The 20,677-nt window shown below is 31.5% G+C and overlaps 1 protein-coding gene across 1 annotated transcript; it reads right to left on the bottom strand.

The window, feature by feature from the left end:
- Positions 1 to 820: 820 nt before the first annotated feature.
- Positions 821 to 16,185, bottom strand: LOC143081757 (uncharacterized). Its single transcript, XM_076257473.1, has 9 exons — positions 16,050 to 16,185; positions 14,004 to 14,174; positions 12,461 to 12,576; positions 10,748 to 10,913; positions 9,333 to 9,449; positions 5,627 to 5,797; positions 3,359 to 3,532; positions 2,850 to 2,928; positions 821 to 2,246 (listed from the first exon to the last, which is right to left on the bottom strand). The coding sequence occupies exons 1-9, from the start codon at positions 16,117 to 16,119 to the stop codon at positions 1,901 to 1,903; spliced, it is 1,410 nt and encodes a 469-aa protein (XP_076113588.1). The 5' UTR covers positions 16,120 to 16,185; the 3' UTR covers positions 821 to 1,900.
- Positions 16,186 to 20,677: the final 4,492 nt, after the last annotated feature.

Genomic DNA, 20,677 nt, shown 5'->3' with positions numbered 1-20,677 from the left:
TTTTCATTTTCTTGTCCAGTTTCCTCATCTTATGATTTTAAACTATAACTTTATATTATGTAGAATGGTTTTAAAGATGTGGCAATTACAACGGTTTTATTTGTCAATGTATTTTTGCAAAAATGATAGCGTTATTGACTTTTTAATATTTTGTCAAAGTGCATGCTGGGTATGTAATTTGTCTCACTATGTCCCCGGAGTTTTTTTTTTTTAAGAAAGACTGTTTTTGCTTGTCAGAACATTTGTACATTAGGTCATATTTGAGAAACAACCATTAAAAGATTTCCTTCATCATCAATTTTATTAAAAATATTGTTGCTGCACTCAATTTAATTCTGAGGAGGAACATTCTCTTTGTTTCTAAATCACACAGAGTGAAAATTAGAAATGACATAACTACTTATGCATAAACATGAATAGGAACAGACATAATTTTGTTTATATCTACGATGATTTGAAATCCATATGTTCACTTCATACATATTGTTGTCATAATTTCAACAAAAACGTAGGGATGAACACGTCAATTTTTAAGAACTTTACCTTCAATGATTTAGAAATTTTACACGCTTTTTAAAAAATATAAATTTATACCCATCCATACATTATTTTTTTGCTATGCAAGACATTTGACTTAACTCGATCTAGAACTGGTGCTTCAAACGGTATAAATAAATTCAGGGCGCATAATCCCTATAACCACACCTAACAACAGAATTATTACTTTTTAAAATCACTGTTTGCAATTATTGTAACGTCACATTGCAGTTTCAATACGGATTTGTTTTTAGTAATCGTGGTGGACTTTATGTGCATTGAATGAATGAATCAATAATTTATTTGCAAAAAGCATATTAATGTACATGTTATGGCAAACGAAAATATATACAATATATAACAAATAAAAGACAGCAGAGAATAGTAGCTACAGAGTATACAGTATTATCTTACCTCCTAAACATTTCTAGGAACATTCTTGGTAAAAAGCGTTCACAATAAAAATAAATAACGATACAGATAGAAAAAAAATTACAAAAATGTTCGAGTGCATCAAACAAATCCTGAGATTTCTGATTCTCGATATAATAAAAAAAAATAGCACTTCAGATTGCATGAATCATAACAGACATTTCGTTACAAATATTTACTTTACTTAGTAATTTATGATTGGTTTCAGAGCCTCGGAATATATAGAAATGAACCATGAACTTTCACAAAGCATATATGTTTTCATTCGTCCTACCTTATTGATTAATGCTTTTGAAAAACAAAGATCCTTATGAATTTTCTGTACAAAACTTTGGCATTAAATTTATACAGTTATGGTCAATAAACTTTCTAGCCAAATGCAATATTAAAGAAATAAGCTTAGCTCATATAGTATATAACTCAAGATAACGCCCCCATTTAAAGCGGACATGTGTTTTGTGTTTGTTATCGCAATTACTTTAATTATATTTACATATAAGTTCTTTGATAGCATAGGAAATGTATTTCCGAATCAAGGACATATATTATGGGTTAGTTATAGGTCCTTGGTTTAGATAAAATAAAACTAGTAGTTCATTGTTAGTAAAATAGATAGATGTGAAGCAAGTATAAAATATAAACATTAACTAAAAAAAACCATCCAAACCATTGTCATTGAGCTCTGTATAATAAAAATGACTTCAAATGAACTCCTCAGTTCAGTTCAGGAGAGAAAAATAAGTAAATTTAAAACACAGAAAATGGAGCAAATAAATTGAAACTAATGATTCAAAATGCACTAAATGATGTAATTGAAGTAAAACTTAAAATATGGTTTAGACACTTCTAAATTGTGTTGTTAGGTTGCTGACTAATCACGGTCACCTTTTTTTTATCCATACATATGATCTCAACACTTGATATAAGTTTCTTAGTCTATGGTTTTCGGTTTTGGAACTACAGTAACATGACTGTATTCCGACGAAGCGTCAACAAAGCACTGCCTTTCCCTCTCAGTTTCATTTGTATGGCTGTAATCATTTTCCTCTACGATTCCTACTTTGGACATCGTATCGTAATTACTTTCCTCTTTGGGTGGCACCTGATTCAAACAGCGATGATCCATGTGATCATAGGTATCTTCTACTGGAGATTGTCCTGTTGTTTGATTGGTGGTTCTGTCTTGATTGACTGACCGATCAACTTGCGCATAAACTACATTTTTACCATCAACAACGATTTGATTTTGGGAAGAGTTTGATTGTAGTCTTTTCATTCTGCAAGTTAATGACAAATAATTAAAAAAAAAACATAATTTACGTAAAACGGTAAGTTGCGTGAAACGATTTCAAAGTTACGAAATATAAAACTCGTACTTTTAGCTTGTGATATAAGAGAAACATATGAATTGAAATTGAGAAATTATCACATTTTCCCGACAAAAAAATCTAGTATTTTAATTACATATTCATGATATCAATTCGTACAACACGTGTTTTAATGTAATATGTCATTCCACTTTTACTGCCAACATTTGGTATATCACTTCATTTGAACTTTGGTGTATAGTTGTGTCAGTGGCAATCATACCACATCATCTCCTTATCTTTATATTAAAACATTCAAGGGAAATTGATATCTCTATATATATAGCTACTGAATGCATACTAATTGAGTTGCTGACCTGTTTAGTAAAAGAAAGGAGATGTTTACTTCATATTTTAACTGATTTCCAGTGACAACATGCCACCACTCATGAAATTATGATTTTTTTTTCATTCTTTGATGAAGGCTCCTTTTATATTATTTGAAGATAGCAGTTTTTTTCATATATTTATTATTTATTATAAAAAACAAAATAAAGGCACAAAATAACAAACCTGATACAGAAGATAAGTATTACAACTGCTACTATAATGATCAAACTTGTTGCAGCAATCACGGTAATAAGAAGGACCTCTACAAAATAATTTAAGATTAGTTCAAATGATCCTCTCAAGAATAAACATGCGTATGACTGTTTGTCTGTGTGTGTGTTTGTGTTTGTGTGATCGTGAGAGATTAATCAAGTGCAATAATACACGAGTCTGAAATGAATTACATTATGAGTTCATCAATTTCTTGATATTGCATGTACAATGTTTAATGTTTGAACTGTTTACAAAACTATATACCTAAATGTGTGATTTATTGTGTTAATTTCCAAATAGAATATTAAAGTGATGCAAGATAAAAATTAGTAAGTTCGAAGCAATGACTATATTTTTCAAAATTACATATTGACACAGTTTCGCGGATAATGTTTTTGTCGATAAATTGCATTTCATTGTTTTATTACGCTTTTATAAATCATTACACATGATAAGATTTAAAAAATAAATATATTAACTATTAATCGGTGGTTGGTTATCTGATGACGTCATTTTATTTCCATCTGTTTCATGGTCAGGTATTTCAGGACTTGCACACAGACCAAATAGTGTTCTATCACATCTTATTGGAAATCGTTCAAGTTGTCCATCTTCTGTAACTCTAGCAGCGATACAGAATTCAGGATTTTCAACTAATTGAAAACAAAAATTAAAAATGAAATATTGATATTAACATTTCTATTCAAACGAAAGGTACAAAAGGCAAACATGTAATTCGTGGAATATTGCACTTTTAAACTAGCTCTTAACAGATGCACACTGTTGATACAAGTACCCACACCCTATACCAAGTCAGGAATATGACAGCTGTTATCAATTCCTTTGATGTGTTTGAGCTTTCAACAATGAGACAACTATCCACTAAAATTCAAATGAAAATAGAATAAACAGGAAAAGAAATTATATTCATAAAGACAAAAAAAAAAGAACAAAAAAGAATACTATAACAAGTTCTCAAGATGATAAACAACTTCAGTACCCAAAATTCATACTTCAAGACCAACGTGTATTATTGTATAAGTTGATATGGAATAGTTTCATCAAGGTATTGGTACCTTCCCGTGAACTTTTTTCTTCTTTGACATACCCCTGGTTCATCAACTTTCTGCTCAGACACTGGTGACGTTTTTCAGAGTCTGGGTCGAAACTGCAAGTTTCGGAATACCGATTAAATTGGAAAATGTATATCTCATATGTAGGTGAAGTCGGTATATTGCTCCTAAGGTGGTGAAAATTGATAATTCAAAATTCAAAATCGTCTTGTTTGAGGCATAAGTCTAAACACGAGACTGAGAGAGCCGTGTCTATTTGTTCTTTAATTCAAATTTTTGGGGGATATACTAAAATAACCCAATCAGAAAAGATTGGATTGATTATGAAAATAATCATCAATATATCTGAATGTGAAATGATATGAAAATAATCATCAATATATCTGAATGTGAAATGATATGAAAATAATCATCAATATATATGAATGTGAAATGATATGAAAATAATCATCAATATATCTGAATGTGAAATGATATGAAAATAATCATCAATATATCTGAATGTGAAATGATATGAAAATAATCATCAATATATCTGAATGTGAAATGATATGAAAATAATCATCAATATATCTGAATGTGAAATGATATGAAAATGATCATCAATATATCTGAATGTGAAATGATATGAAAATGATCATCAATATATCTGAATGTGAAATGATATGAAAATGATCATCAATATATCTGAATGTGAAATGATATGAAAATGATCATCAATATATCTGAATGTGAAATGATATGAAAATGATCATCAATATATCTGAATGTGAAATGATATGAAAATAATCATCAATATATCTGAATGTGAAATGATATGAAAATAATCATCAATATATCTGAATGTGAAATGATATGAAAATAATCATCAATATATCTGAATGTGAAATGATATGAAAATAATCATCAATATATCTGAATGTGAAATATTATGAAAATAATCATCAATATATCTGAATGTGAAATGATATGAAAATAATCATCAATATATCTGAATGTGAAATGATATGAAAATAATCATCAATATATCTGAATGTGAAATGATATGAAAATAATCATCAAATTGAATATATCTGAATGTGAAATGGTATGAAAATAATCATCAATATATCTGAATGTGAAATGATATGAAAATAATCATCAATATATCTGAATATAAAATGATATGAAAATAATCATCAATATATCTGAATGTGAACTGATATGAAAATGAGAAGAGGTCAGAAAAGAGAGGGCACACATCGTTCCCAGAGGACTGTCGACAATTTGTTTAAAATACTACCTCCAAATTCAACGTTACAAATATTTTAACAAATAAGAAGCTTCAGCATACCGATCACGCCGTATGGTATCCAAAAGTATTAAATGTATAGCGTGTGCTTACAATTTATGTTGAAAAGCATTGTGGGTTTTTTCATTAGACGATTTTTCAATTTTATACAGAGATTGGTGGTATACAGGGAAGAAAAATCAAAAGTTTAGATAGAGCTAGTTGCAGAAAAAACCAACCTCGTACCTTATAGTCGTCTATATATGGCTCCGACAAGAAACATATGATACGGTTCAATTTAGAAAACTAACGGCAAAATTAATAAAAAAACATTTTACGAAAAACAAATATGACTGACATTAAAGTTGTTTTTATTTGGATGGGTAGTCGATATTATGACTTACATGTGCCTTGAATCCATCGTCGAGTATTAGATAACCAGTATGTTCCCATTCTTGGAAAACGGGTTTTATTATATACCAAACTGTAACGTGACAACATGTGAGTTGGTGGTGCGCATATATCAAAAGAATCGATCCATGTTCTCTTCTTGATATTTTGCTGATGTTCAGCATCTGCAAAGAATTATATGTTTGCATTTTCTATAAAGAAATTTATAAAACATATGCATGCATGCAATGTTCGGAATAATGACATCATTCTCTCGTTTGCATGACAACATATTTCAAATTTTAAACGTTCTTATATATTAAGATAAAACGCATATTTTGTTAAAAAAAAATCGAAAAACAACGGTTTACACAACGCTACACGAACCAATAAACATTAAAAACACGATTCCTTCCAAAAATCAATAGATGTACCGAAAGGTAAGTAGGTACGGGAGGGTTTGTACTTGAATTCATATATGAAGACATTATCTTTCAATCAGTTTAAGTGGGGTCTTGAGCTAGTATATCAGTAACTGGTAGTAGTCCTTTGTAAATGTATTGATCATTGTCATATTTAGTTTCTTTTGTAACCTATCCTGACATCGGACTGGGACTTCTTGTTTAAATTGATTTTAATTGTGCGTATTGATATGAGTTTCTTTATTCTACATCCTTTTGCAGCTGTCTCAAGTTAGAAGCTGACCTTTAATGCTTTATAGGTCTTGTATCTTTTTTCAATTTTAGTTTATTGATATGTTTTGGCGTTAAGTGTGACGTCCATTTTCACTGAACTAAGACACAATTTCATGTCGGGGCCAGCCGATGACCACCTATGGTAGCGGGATTTTCTCGCTGCGTTGAAGACCCATTGGTGGCCTTCGGCTGTTGTCTGCTCTTTGATCGGGTTGTTGTCTCTTTAACATATTCCGCATTTCAATTCTAAATTTTATTGCTCTGTTCTTCTGGTACCTGGCATGTACATATCTGGTAATAAGTAGCATTCCTGTTGATGCTAAAATGACATTGAAGATACGATCATTAACACTATATCCACTATCCATTGTGATCTGTGACATACTGTATTCATCCAATCAAAGTAGATGTGATCATTTCACATTTACCAGGAGACAGCAAATCTCGACCGAGGAAATCCCGACAGAAAGCACTAGCCCAGAAATAATAGATACTACATGTAATCGGAAAAAATAAAAAATATTATGTAGGAATAAAATAAAATTATCGCTCCTTCCATACTTGTTTGTGTCAGCATGGTAAGTCTATTACTGCATTATGCCAGCCTATTACTGCATTATGTCAGCCTATAACTGCATTATGTCAGACTATTACTGTATTGTGTCAGCCTATTACTGCATTATGTCAGCCTACAACTGCATTATGTGAGCCTATTACAGCCTATTAAGTCAGCCTATTTCTGCATAATGTCAGCCTAGTACTGCATTATGTCAACCTATTACTGCATTACGTCAGTCTATTACTGCATTAAGTCAGCCTATTATTGCATTATTGACTCTATTACTGCATTATGTCAGCCTATTACTGCATTATGTCAGCCTAGTACTGCATTAAGTCAGTCTATTACTGCATTGTGTCAGCCTATATCTGCATTATGTCAGCATATTACTGCATTATGTCAGCCTATTACTGCATTATGTCAGCCTATTACTGCATTAAGTCAGCCTATTACTGCATTATATCAGCCTTTCACTGCTTAAAGTCTGTTTATTTATACTATAGTTGTTATGGTATTCCAAAGCTTGCACAACCTACTGTGAGTTGCTTGATAAAGGACGGTTGTTAACCAAGAAGATATTAAATCAAAAGATCCATGTGTAAAAGTTCAAATATTACCTTCGAAATATTAACGGGCGCCATCGCTAGTTGTTTGAATATTTGTTTCATATATGACGAAACATATGCTCAAATTGCCGATTTGTACTTACATGAGCAACACAACCTGGTGTATATATTTTACAAATTGGGATTTTTTTATGAAACTAACATGGTTAACAGCGTTTTCCTCAGTTTTGGTTTGTTGCCCCGATTTTGTTTTTTGTCCATGGATTTATGAGTTTTGAACAGCGGTATACTACTGTTGCCTTTATTTATGGACCTTTTTTCCTCACGGTTTATAGTTTTATAATGATTGATTAACCATGTGAACGAGAAAAAAATCAAATGTTTTGTTTGGGTTGTTCGAACTCGACAACTTAGTGTATATTCACTTTCAAATTGAAATTTGTAAGTTTTCCTTACTAAGATCTAATTTATGTGTTTGTCTCTTTGCTTAGCAAGCAATTGCGATGTCAGTTTATTTTCGATTTATGAGTTTGAATGTCCCTCTAGTATCTTTTCCCCCTCTTTTAAAGTATATTAAAAAGGTGTTTTGGACAGACGTCATCATTTTGAGAATTTTTTTTCAGTTTTTTGTTCATAATTTTTGACAACATTGATTGCTATGCCTCTTCTTGTCTATCACAACGGATAAAATTACGTCACTTGAGTTTGGTTTGAAAGCTTGACTTATAAAGGGGTGTATGTATCCGTGAGTTAAATCTACTAAACTAATGATCTTTGCTAGCCAAATGTTACGGTCAACTTTCCTCCTCTCCACCCTTGGCAGATTAAGCCATCATTTGCCTGAACAATATTTGGCAATCTAACGGTTGATTAGAGTCACACCCAATCCGAATACATAATTTTTGACAAATGGTAGCACTTGCAATCTCTTCAGTGTGGTGTTAAACACGGTGGCGACTAGAGTTCATAATCTTGATGAAGCAGGAAACAAAAATACACGTTGAAATTCCAAAATTTATGCAAAAAACTTACACAGGAAATTCCATAAGTACATTGAGAACACTTAAATTGTCACTTAATGTCGTCTCATGTTTAAGGGATAAAAATTATTGCACAATCGTTACGTGGCAATTGTGTACTTACATTTTCTACATTTACACTTGATTATGTTATAGACACATTTTGATTGGATGCAGCCAGCATCGACTTCGACCAAAGAAAATCACTACATTGGTAGTTCCAAAAGTATCTTATTATCCAACAAGGGAGGAGAAGAGGGAAACGGATCGTCACCATTGGCCGGAGAAGATGTATTCTAATGCAATTTGGATGTAACAATTTTTTTCATTGGCTAAAAGTTGCCGTCAAATCCACAGTTGACCAGGCGTAACTAAGGAGGGGTCCGCCATTTTGAATTGATGAATCAAAAAATGTTCGATTTCTACTATTTAATCGAAAATAAAAAAATACCTACCTCGAATTCACCGATTTAATGTAATTTTATCCGAATTTGAAGCGTACAGGTAACGTCATAACCTCCAGTTTGTAAGTTTTCAGTTGTATGACGTCACGTTTAGACATAAAGTCTTTGTGCCAAAATCATTTATGAAGTTTCGCGGATTTTTTTTTATTTGACAAATTTTTTCAAGTTTTATCGGATTTTTTCTTTTTGTAATGCATTAGAATCGGAATAACAGTACTGTAGTTGAAGAGTTGCCACCGTCAATTTTGATTTGACGGTCGCAAATCTCCGTTTTACTGTCTCCGCTACGCGTCGCCAGTAAAACTGCATTTGCGACCGTCAAATCTACAATTGACGGTGGCAACTCTTCAACTACAGTACTGTTATTCCTTAAATATTATCAATGAGCAAAATGATGAGTGTATGTTTTCAACTTACCATTCAAGCAAATCTGAAAATATTCCGTTGAACAGTTGCGGGCTACGTAGGACAAAGAATTATTTTGTCTGTCAACAGCTAAGCAATTTCCATTATCAAGTCTTTCGCTGACATTAACTGTTCCAATAAGAAACATAATATAACAACATGATTGAAAATAGTTGTATTTAAATGCTTTTCTTGAAAATAAAGGAGTAGGGGCATTAAGGCCTAGTTTTAGCCCAAGAAAATAAAATGTTTGATAGCCATTTCAAATTGGCACATAATGTTAAGAAATGCATAGGGTCAGGAAATATAAATGAAAAACATAAAGATTTTTATCTGATGACGTCACAATTACGTCATAGTATGTGCTGTTTTAACAAAAACAATGAAAAATACAGAATTTATGCACTTTCGGTCTTTAATTCCGTTTTGAAAACATCCTGCGCAGCCGAGAAACAACAAAATGATTTAACAGAAGCTTTATTATAACTATTGGCATATTCTGACGAAATACAAAGTTGTTTCTTGGGTGCGCACATACTTTTTCAATCTAAAATATACTTAAAATTTGATGAAAAAACAAGGAAAATCACGAAATTTAACAAAATATGCAAATTAGGTTATGATTTGTTGCCATGGTAACTTGTTCGATGTCAAATTTGTTTTGTTTTTCTTAGTACCTTATACTTAAGTCAAGTTTTTAGTAATTGAAGAGTATGTGTGATAACTTTTAAATTTGCAGTAATTATAAATGTTGGGCCAAATAAGGGCCTTATTGCCCCTACTCCTTTGATATTTGGAACAAGTATCTTTATTATATTATTATTCAAATATTCAAGATACTTACACACTTTATGACAAAATTTCAAACCATTTGTCGTGAATGAATCAGAAGTTTGTAAGACAATTGGTCATGTTGGTTCAAACTCATACAAAATTAACACTAACTGATTTGTTTCCAATTCAAATCATCTTTATTGCAGGAATAAAACAAAACAGTGTGCCAGCTAGGCCGACCCGTTTCAGCTCACCTGGTCCAAAAGGGACAAGTCAGATTTTTCTCCTTTGAAACTACCGAGCCAAAACTAGACAAACTTGTCCACAATTAACTAGAGTATTGTGATAAAAAAATGTGTCAAAACGGTTGTGATGGCTAAAAAAAGATTATAGGGATAAAATCCAGTTTTGGCTGCTTATATCTCTAAATACGCAAAAGTATAACAGTTGCATTATTTCACGCATCAATTGTGACCAAAAATAACAGGTCAGCGACACATGCTCCGTGGATCCTCAAGTAATTGTGACGCACTAGCTGAGCTTATATTACAGTTTTCACTGCGACATACATCTGCTTGAACAATTTGCATAACATCTGTTTAATTCCTACTTTAACTAGGCTCATTAGCTGACCTTGAGTTTTTGTTTTATACCTTTTTGATATAGTGAAAATGCATCCGAAATATAACCACTGTTTCCCGATCCGCAAAAAGCAGTCGTATCTCCTTGGCATTTTGCTGGGTATCCCTTTGTGTTACAGGGTTGTACAACGTAAACACCTGTCAATTCTAAATAGTGCAGGCACACACAGTTTGATTGCTAAAAAATGTTAGAATATTATACATAAAATGATAGTAGATACGATCAAAATGATGCAACAAGTACTAGTACAATATGGTACTATAAAAATATACTGAGGATATTTTATTGATATACTTCTTGATTGATGTTTTAAGATATTTGTTTTTCTGTATAAGTTTGTTATATTATTTTGATGTAACTACATTAGATATTATAAATGCAGCATCTCCAGAATAATTGTTGCATTGGTTGTTTGTGAGGTATGTGTTGCTCATTCTTTTGTTTTCTTTGTTGTGAATTGTTTTCCAAATATTTTCGGTCGTTTTTCGTTTTTTGCCATAACTTTTTCGACTGATGAGTTTAAATGACCATTTGATCTTTCATTCTCTGTTTTACTATACCATGACACTATTAGGAATTTACTTACAAACTTATAAATCGGAAAATCTGTTATTTTCATTATTTTATGATAATTAGTCTTCTTAATAATTGAAGTAATGTCACCAAAGTTGTTTTATTCCGCATATAACTAATAAGTGTCCGGTGCACTATTACAGTGATCTGAGAAAGAAATCTAATCACTGTGTATATGTGAAAGTATTATAATACCATGGGTAGATGATATTAGACCAGCTTTAACTTTAGAGACAATGACAAATAAACATCTTGGGATCTTTGGGTACAGAAACAATGGAACATTCATTAATTGCTAATGTATTTTTAAGCCCCTTCGTCGCTTATCTAACAATCAATGGTATTGGAGGTTTTTCATAATTAATTAGATACATTTACAGTAATATAAGTCATTCGAAATGGTAATCTTCATACTTGCCTGAAGATATTGGTACAAAAAGACGATGATGTCGTAGCAGAATTTAAATCAAATATAAAGGTTTGAAAAATTGAAAAAAAAACCCGATTCATTGTGGTCGTTTCTTCATGTAACAATTTCGGACTCTGGAGTCTGGATTTCAACGACCAGTGCTGTATGTAAAGATGGCAAAGCATACTCTGTCGACTTATTTGGTCTCACTGCGTTTTTCAATTCAATACGAATATGTTTTGTGGTTAAAAGGCAAATCCGAATTATTTGGAAAAGATAGTCAATACTATTACGCTACATATAAGCCTGCGAGACCGTGAAAATTAAGCCAAAAAAATAACTTGCTAGGTGTTAGAAAAGTATGCCAAAATTCAATCCCATGTTGTACCGTACGGTATTTGAATCCCATAGCGAGAAAGATTTTATTTGTACTTTTGTGACATTTAGATGTTTAGTTATTTTAAACATGCTGACTGAAAGCCGAATTTTATTTTGTGTATGCAAAGTTAAAATAATGCAAAGGGTATCTATTTTAGAAATTGACCAATTATTGCCCGTATCACGTTTGTTTATCGATATTCAATCTGGTTGTAATGATTGCTTGATTATTTTGTAAGATTCAGTGTTTTGTTTATGCAAGTAAATAAATGTAGTTTTTTTTTTTAAGAAATCAAAGAATACAAATACAAACAAGATCAGTGTTATGAGCATTATCATTCATGTTAGGTGATGCAATATTTACCTGCAGGCCAATAAAATCGTATTGTTTGCAATGCACCAAACATTCTTTCAGTTGTGTTCCTGGTTTCACATTTCTTTTATCTACTATTAAATCATCACTTTCCAATCCGTAGCATCCTTACGAAGACAAATGTAGTTTTTGTTAAACTTTATGATTTTACTGTTCTTCAATTGCCATAATTAATAAAGGAATTACATTATCGCGTTATACCCAATCCAAGAAGATAAGAGAAAAAGAAAAAAAAAAAACAAACAGATTAGTTAGCACTATAATAATTGTTCAATAATAGGATATATTTAGAAATCAGATTTTATAAACTGGCAGATATTCAGCCGTTGTAAGCTTAACTCAATTGAAAGCTGCTTGTCAACACCACAATGTTGCCACCATGAATTATTGGTATCACAAACAAGAAAGCCGGTAGATGTATACGATATTTTATTTTACATCTACATACAGAAAATGGTATATTAAATGTTTCGGCTCTTTAAATATATATACAATATTAGGTCAATATTAACTTTTTTATACGAGTCTGAGTATATGTGAACAACTCCTTGGGTAAGATTGGGTGATTCCTAACTGTTAGCTAGGCTGTCTTCGTTGATAGTTATAAATTTTCTACCTTTATACTACATTATCCTGATTAAAGAGTGTCCTATTTGACAAAATGTTCTTTGATTAATCTAAGTATAAATCTATATGGTGCAGTCGTTGCAATCATTTTTCATTTACACAACTGTGTAAATTTTGCATGCAAAGAAATGACAACATAATTAGTTTTTTGCCTGCTAATATGTACATGATGTATATTTGTTTTAAAGATAATGTTAACCGGTAACTATTTTATATTAAAATTAAACATTCCCTGTTCTGGATTTTGCAGATTCATTTTGTTAATAATACGAATCTGAATAAGACGTTTTGTATACAGTATTTAAAAAACATCCTTTATTTTAATTTTCAAAATCCGCCTGAACTAAATTTTCTTAAACCAAACATCACGAGTGACAGGTATCCTATTATTAACATAACATGATAACATCCGTTCTTAAATATTTGAAAAAAAGTATTTCCATGTTTTCTAATTGTTAATTTGTCCTTCTTTAGTGGTTTTTCAATTGATCAATCTGTCTTTTTTCATGATTAATATGAAAATGTGCTTTCAAAACACATTTGGAAAGGAGTAACACGACAGTTGTCACAGCATACCCTTCCGGAACACTTGAGTTCCCCAATATGTTTTTTAGGTTCATTTTTTTTTACCAATTTGTTGTCTTCGCCTTAGTTTTTTTTCCTGAGAAACAAAGTAATGCTCACACGCATTTCGTGATAATTTTTTTTTGTACCAAATGTTATTGGTGAAGGTAAAGCACGAATTTAAATATTCCACAAAATACAAATTAAATAGTCCTGTATGCCGACAGGTTTTATGGTTTTAAGGGAAAATAAATCAAATTACAAATTATTACATTTCTTTAATCCTAACAGTGTCCTTTTTTTCTTGCACAATACAATAATTCTATACTTAGCACGAATTTACCTAAATATTCTACCCATGGTAGATATCTGGCATTTTCACCAGTCCACATTAGTTCAGAGTCAAAAGTTTGAAAAGTTAAATGTGTATGTTCAATTCCTATCAGTGAACATTTATTCCTGGCTTGAGACCATGTATGTTTTTTCCTCGTTAAGGAAATTCGAACATTTTCATCTACAATTAAAATCAATAAAACAGTTCATTTATTAAAAAACAGTATAGAAGTAATTTGAAATACGTTAAATGCTCTCGGAAATACTAAAAACTAATATATAAGTCTTTTGTAAAAGTGCATACTAATCTACATTTTATGATGAACATAAAATTCGTAAATGTCTGCTTATGCACTACACCAGATTCGATTTGTCGGACTAGTCCTCTTACAACTGGTTAAAAGACCTCGTAATGTTAAGAACTCGTTTTTTGTACTTGAGTATGTTTTGCCCTTTTTGTCGGCAGTTAATCTCTCTTTAAATTTTAGATTTTGTATTCTGTTTACTACAATTCAAACAATCTTACCAAACAGAAAGATTCCTATTTGATGAAATAATATTCAGATCTTTAAGTAACTATTTATGATGCCAACGGTATTGTTTCTGTTTTCGGTATCAAGATTTATAAACATAAACGAATTTGACATGCCAAGAAATCGTGAGTATTCTTTACTGTTCGTATTTGTGTTTTTGCTATTCATTGTAAAGTTATTTATGATTTTTTCTTATATTACTCTATTTTGATTTGAGTTCTTCTATGCCCGTTTAAAGTCGACTGATCTAGATATAAAACAAGAGCGTGTAGATTTTCTAAAATTTAACATATTCATATTTTTTTCCAAAGCAACTTAGAAAGTGCTTATATTTTATCGATATTGTAATGGTATTTGGTGCAATAAAGTGATCCTTTATTGGAGCCACTGCTGTAGTTTTGAGCTTTTACGTATCAAACATTACTTATTAAGGTTGGTACTCTCTTAAAATGGAAGATTTTGTTTTTCCTCATGAATAGTATATATTGTATCAAAAAGCAAGTGACATGTCTTTAAATCTATTGGGCATTTCAAAGCAATTGCATAGCAAATAATGTAATCGGACAGAAAAGGTTTTGATTGAAAAGAATGAACATAGTTCACCAATGATCAAGTTACAAACAAGAAAAGGAACATTACTGTTTTCGTCTAAAAAAAGATGCCTTAAGTATTGAGCTATACTCAAGGTGTTTTCTGGCATTACTTTTGGAATTGTTTTTATGTCAATCACACACACTAAATGTTTGGCTATATCATCCAATTATTTAGTATCATATCTAGTGGAACGATCGTACAAATACTGTCGAGTCTGACTACTATTTATGTTTAGACATTACATTCAACTTTAAGATTAAACATCTGAAATGATACACTCGCATATGAAGGAAGTGTAAATGTCACAAATTAAATTGTATAAATATTATTTTCCAATATATGCACTTATATGACACTTGTTACATGTCCTTCCAGTTTAATTAAACATAAATGAACCAGATTTCTTTTTGAGAAACGGGAATGCATTTCAAACTGAATATGTTTGTGTTCACCAATTTTAGATATACTATTTCTTAACTCATTAGATATTTTGAAATTAGTCAGGTTTCCCGGGTTCGAGCCCAGCTATATAGTACTAGTTTAAGGAATGTCATGATCTTTAGATCTCTTTGGCCAAGTATTTTTTGGTGCTTAGGCTTAGGAACGTCTAGCATAACATGTAAGTTTGGATTCAACCTTGAACAGTCCAATTTTCCGGAATCAAGATATATGCGTACAGAAGGATGAACAATGTTAAGACTATCGACTTCAATGATTAATAGTTTAATAGAGAAAAATTGTTCATGTAAAACATTGCTAACACTAGCCTAACTGCTAATAACTGTTTGAAGAATAAACCATTTTTCTTTCATTAGTTGCTTAGTGTAATAGTGAACACATTAAGTATAATCTTTTACATGTGGGAATTTTTACAAGTGAATATTGCATGCTGTACCTCCATAAGTAAGAAATGAAAGCAACTCACTTACCTTTGGAATTATTTACTGGATCAAAAATAAAAATTAAGACGAACAAAGGTAAACACAGTAAATTATTCATATCTCCAATTATTTTTTGTATCCACGAATGACTTTTCTGTACTGTTTCAATCACATTCAAACTTAATTTGAACTTGAATGAGGAAGTCGTAGAACGTACATATAAATTACAAGTGATAAAAATATCCAAAAAAATCACGTGTTTCCTTACAATAAATATACAAAGTGGGAAATATACAACATATTATCTATATATGTATAGGAAAACAAATCATACGTACTATTTATTACGAATGTCAAGGTTATTTTAAACGTGTTAATCAAGTAGCTGTTTATTACTCAAGATTTCTTCACATCTGGTTTTCTTTTGCTTCATTGTTTGTTTTTTTTAAATTTCAACCAAATTCCCTTATTTATCATTATGTATGTATTTGGTCGAGTTAATTGAGATAAAGCTACTTTAATTATCACATGACTTTTCATTTAAATCATGTTAGTATTTATTTTATGCAATGAATTACATGTTAAAAAAATGTATCAAAACACTTCTTATCAAAAAGAAAAAATGTGTAGGTTGTCGTGATGCTGGAAAAACGAATACGACAAGGATATTTCATTATAATTGAATTAAGTTATTTGGATAATTTATTTTCTGTTGTAAAGTGTTAATGTAAGAGTCTCTTAAGAATGATAACAATCATGTGTTATTTGTCATTCCGAGAAAAGAACATGTATCATATTTTTATTTGACACACCTAAGAAAAGATTTTTTCTCAATATAAACTTGTCATACTGCTTATATATCATTAATATTGTAATGTGGGCATTTCAGAAATGTAAGTGGTGTTGTTCAATACCATCTATATTTTGAATTTTCTTAGAAAGTTGTCTTATATTGTTTTTTTTTTTGCTAATTGCTAATTTTCAATTCTTACCCCCTCATTTGAAGAAAACAGATGCAGGGTAAACGACAAAGAGGAAGACGAAAATTATACGTCTAACCACCTAAAAATTCCCCAAAAAACGTCTTTCCATATCAATTTTCAAAGTAATTGAAAAATTATTCCAAAAATGGATTGGAAAAAAAATATATGTTTAACATATGACATTTACATAACTTTCTGTTGATGCGAGTTTATATTTCAGATGTTTAATCTTATATATAATGTCTAAACATAAAAAGTAATCAGACACAAAACAATATATGTAAGATATTTCAACTAGATATATCATTCAGTGGCGTAGCCAGGGTTGAAACGATGTGGATGCGAAATTGTCGCCAAGCGAGGCGAAAAAATTTTGGGACCATATTATGCAGAAAATTATATTTTTTTGGACATTTTCCCATTTATGCATGAGTATTCCCCTAGAATCCGACACTAGTTAGATTTTTGTTTAATTTCAAAATACCAACCAATATATATTCATTTTCCAACAGAATTTTATTGTTTTCTCGAAAGTACCTTCATTCAATTCAAAAATATTTAATGTTAAAGTTTCACACTTGACATCACAAAAATATAACAAGTACAGCGGCACCTCTGTTCATGGAACTTTGGAATATAGGAACCGAAGTGATCCCCTTTCTCGGAATATAAGCCTCACAATGGGTTTTTTGATTAATTGTCTTAAAGCGTTGCAGTGGACATGAAAATACTGGGCGGCCTGCGTCCGTCTGGTCTTGTTAGCACTGTCATGTATACAATTCCTGCCAGCTTTTTGTGAAACTTGTATCATCAGCAATGTCTTTGACGATTGCGAAAATAAGTCCTGATCATCTATTTTGAACCCATTGGAAATATAAATTATAACTGAAATCCAATTGCATTTGTTTTGAAGCTGTTATTTCAGATTCTCTCCAGATATTTTGTATCTTCAATAAATAAAATAAGTGTAAAGCTGGGACATAGGTACTCTTTTCTTGAAAATAAAATTAAAATATTTGTAACTAGATGGAGAAGGTATTTATTAGCAAAGAAATGATAACACTCCATTATACAAATACCGTTTTTATCACGTTGTCTTTCGCGTCATAGGAAACGTTATCAGGATATGATGGTTTAATTGTCAACTTGCTCAATTTCAGACTAAACATGCGGACTTGTTATAACCACCCTCTATGCTTGTCGCAGCCGACGTCTTGTTTACATACACTAAATGATCCTATAGGACAGACAACGCATACTGTTTCGTAAATGATTGGACGATATTTTCAAATCCTCACCCTTGTAACATTCGGATACCACCGTTTGTATCTGCTGTAAACACATGCAATCATATATTTTTTTTTTTTTGCCAAAATGATGTGGATGCTTGATCATCTGAGCATACATGCAAGCTACGCCACTGTCATTCGAAAATTTGTTGGTATATGTTCGTTTTTGTTTCCTGAGCTATTGGAATAGCTTGTGTTTTTTTTCTCAATCAAACTGTTTCTGTCCGCTAACATTTTGTGCTATTCACTTGATTTAAAATCCCAAACGGATCTAAAGACCTGCACTGTGCCTCATAATATAAAGAAATTCTATATAAATGTATGTAGAAAATATTACCGTCAAATTTCAAAGAAGACTTTTACCGAACTTCTAAACTGCAATTTTAAAAATGTAAAATCTTAAAGATACAGCAGTTGCGTCAAGATAGACCAGCTTATTGCATTATCAAACATTTGCAAAAACGATAAGCTTGAGTATTAACGGTTAATTGTGGGCACATCGATACAACTTTAATACAATTTCCTTTAGTAGATAAATTATAGAATTTGTCTGATAGAAATGATAAAAAATTGTATCACTTATTACACAAGAAAAAATGGTTACATCAAATTTAAGTTGTAGAGTGTTTCAATTGGTTTTGTACTTGTGCATTACATAACATTATAGAGTGTGGATCCTCCTTATATGTCGGCGCTGTGTATACGGAATAGAAATCAAAAGCCTTACTACTAAATGAAATCTACATCCTTTCTATATAAATGAGGATTGCCCAGACATTTAATATTTTGTTATGATTCCTTGATGTCGTATGATTGGCCAAATCCAAAAAAAAGATAGATGTGTGGTGTCTCACTTTGATCATTCACTATCAAATTTGACAGAAATGTTTTTTCATAGCAGGTTTGGGTTGAGGCTTCGGTGCCAATATGTGGTTGGTCACCATGTGGTTTTCATGTTCACTGACACATAACTAAACATGGTAAACACTGTTACCTAACCAAAATTGGGACATGGAAATGAAATATATATGTTCTGTTTTGGTCTTCTTTCATTCGACAAGTTTACTCTTGCAGAAGTGCACGTTATGAACTCTGACAGAAATATTACAGGGTCTGTAGGTGGTCTATAACAAGAAAATATTTCTACTTTTTTTTCACATATACTCCATTTTTCAGTGAAATAGTGTTTGATAATGGTCACTAAAAAGATAGGCTGCTGAAACAAAAGGACATTAAAATCCAATAAAAATTCAAATACTGAACTATAAATATTCAAGCTAATCGATTCGTTACAAATTATATATTTAGGAGCGGCATTTAAATTCCCAAGTTGTTTTCTTATCACTTGATTATTTACAAACTCATATCAAGATTATATAGAAGAGGGGCGAAAGATACCAGAGGGACAGTCAAACTTACAGATCGGAAACAAACTGACAACGGCGTGGCTAAAAAAGAACAAGACAAACAGACAAACAAAAGTATTTCAGACAAACCATAGAAAAATAAAGACTAACGAACTCCACCAAACACTTGGTCAAAAACAACTCAGCAGTTAATACTTATACACGATCACAAACCTCGTTACAATAATGAAACTAGCTATGTATCACTCTTAACTCCTCTACGCATTTATTCAGATGAAAATCCTCCCATAAACTGTTGTAGTTTTATTCGTTCAGCGTTTCGGCCATGCTCATTATTGATGGGGAGGGTCGGAGTGGTCCTGATTCCGAGATCCCGGGCTTTAAGTTCATCGGAGTAAGTTTTTTTTGTGATTTTACTTTTTATTTTATTTTTTAAATAAATTTTGTACTGTTGAATGATAAATTGTATAAAGAATTATATCACTTACTACACAAGGAAAAATAAGTAATTGAAATTTAGATTTTGAAGTGTTTCAATTGGTTTTGTACTTGTGCATTACATAACATTATAGAGTGGAATTCATCCTTATATTTCCGCGTTCTGTGTAAACGGGATAGAAAACAAAAGCTTAACTATGTAGTTAAACCTTGACTTGACTTAATCCACTTCGTCCCAAGGAGGACATAGTCGCCGGAGACTTCAGTTTCTCTCGATTTCTTCCTGTCTATGGCTGTTCGTTTTGTTTCTTTCCAGGTCATCTCAATTTTACTCAGCTTGGTTGTTAGTTCCCTGTGCCAGATGTTTTTTGGCCTTCCCCTTTTTCGATGTCCTTGGGGGTTCCATTCTAGGGATTGCTTGGTAATGTGTGTGTCATTTTTTTCTTAGGGTATACCCGATCCACTTCCACTTTCTTGCTATTATTGTCTGGGTTGTTGGCTGTTGTTTGGTTCTTCTCAATAACTCATTGCTGGATAATTTGTTTGGCCATCTGATGTTGAGGATGTTTCTCAAACATTTATTGACAAAAGTCTGGTTA

The sequence above is a fragment of the Mytilus galloprovincialis genome, chromosome 7 (genome assembly GCF_965363235.1).
Source record: "Mytilus galloprovincialis chromosome 7, xbMytGall1.hap1.1, whole genome shotgun sequence".
Taxonomy (NCBI): Eukaryota; Metazoa; Mollusca; class Bivalvia; order Mytilida; family Mytilidae; genus Mytilus; species Mytilus galloprovincialis.
This window is presented reverse-complemented; position numbering and strand designations above follow the sequence as displayed.

What these genes read in the sequence shown, in the direction of transcription:
- LOC143081757 (XM_076257473.1), bottom strand. Translation starts at nt 16,119, where the DNA reads ATGAATAATTTACTGTGTTTACCTTTGTTCGTCTTAATTTTTATTTTT. An exon ending in TTTTCAGATTTGCTTGAATG is followed by an intron (nt 5,798 to 9,332) that starts GTAAGTTGAAAA and finishes AATTCTTTGCAG; the next exon opens with ATGCTGAACATCAGCAAAAT. An exon ending in TAACCAACCACCGATTAATA is followed by an intron (nt 2,929 to 3,358) that starts GTTAATATATTT and finishes ATTATTTTGTAG; the next exon opens with AGGTCCTTCTTATTACCGTG.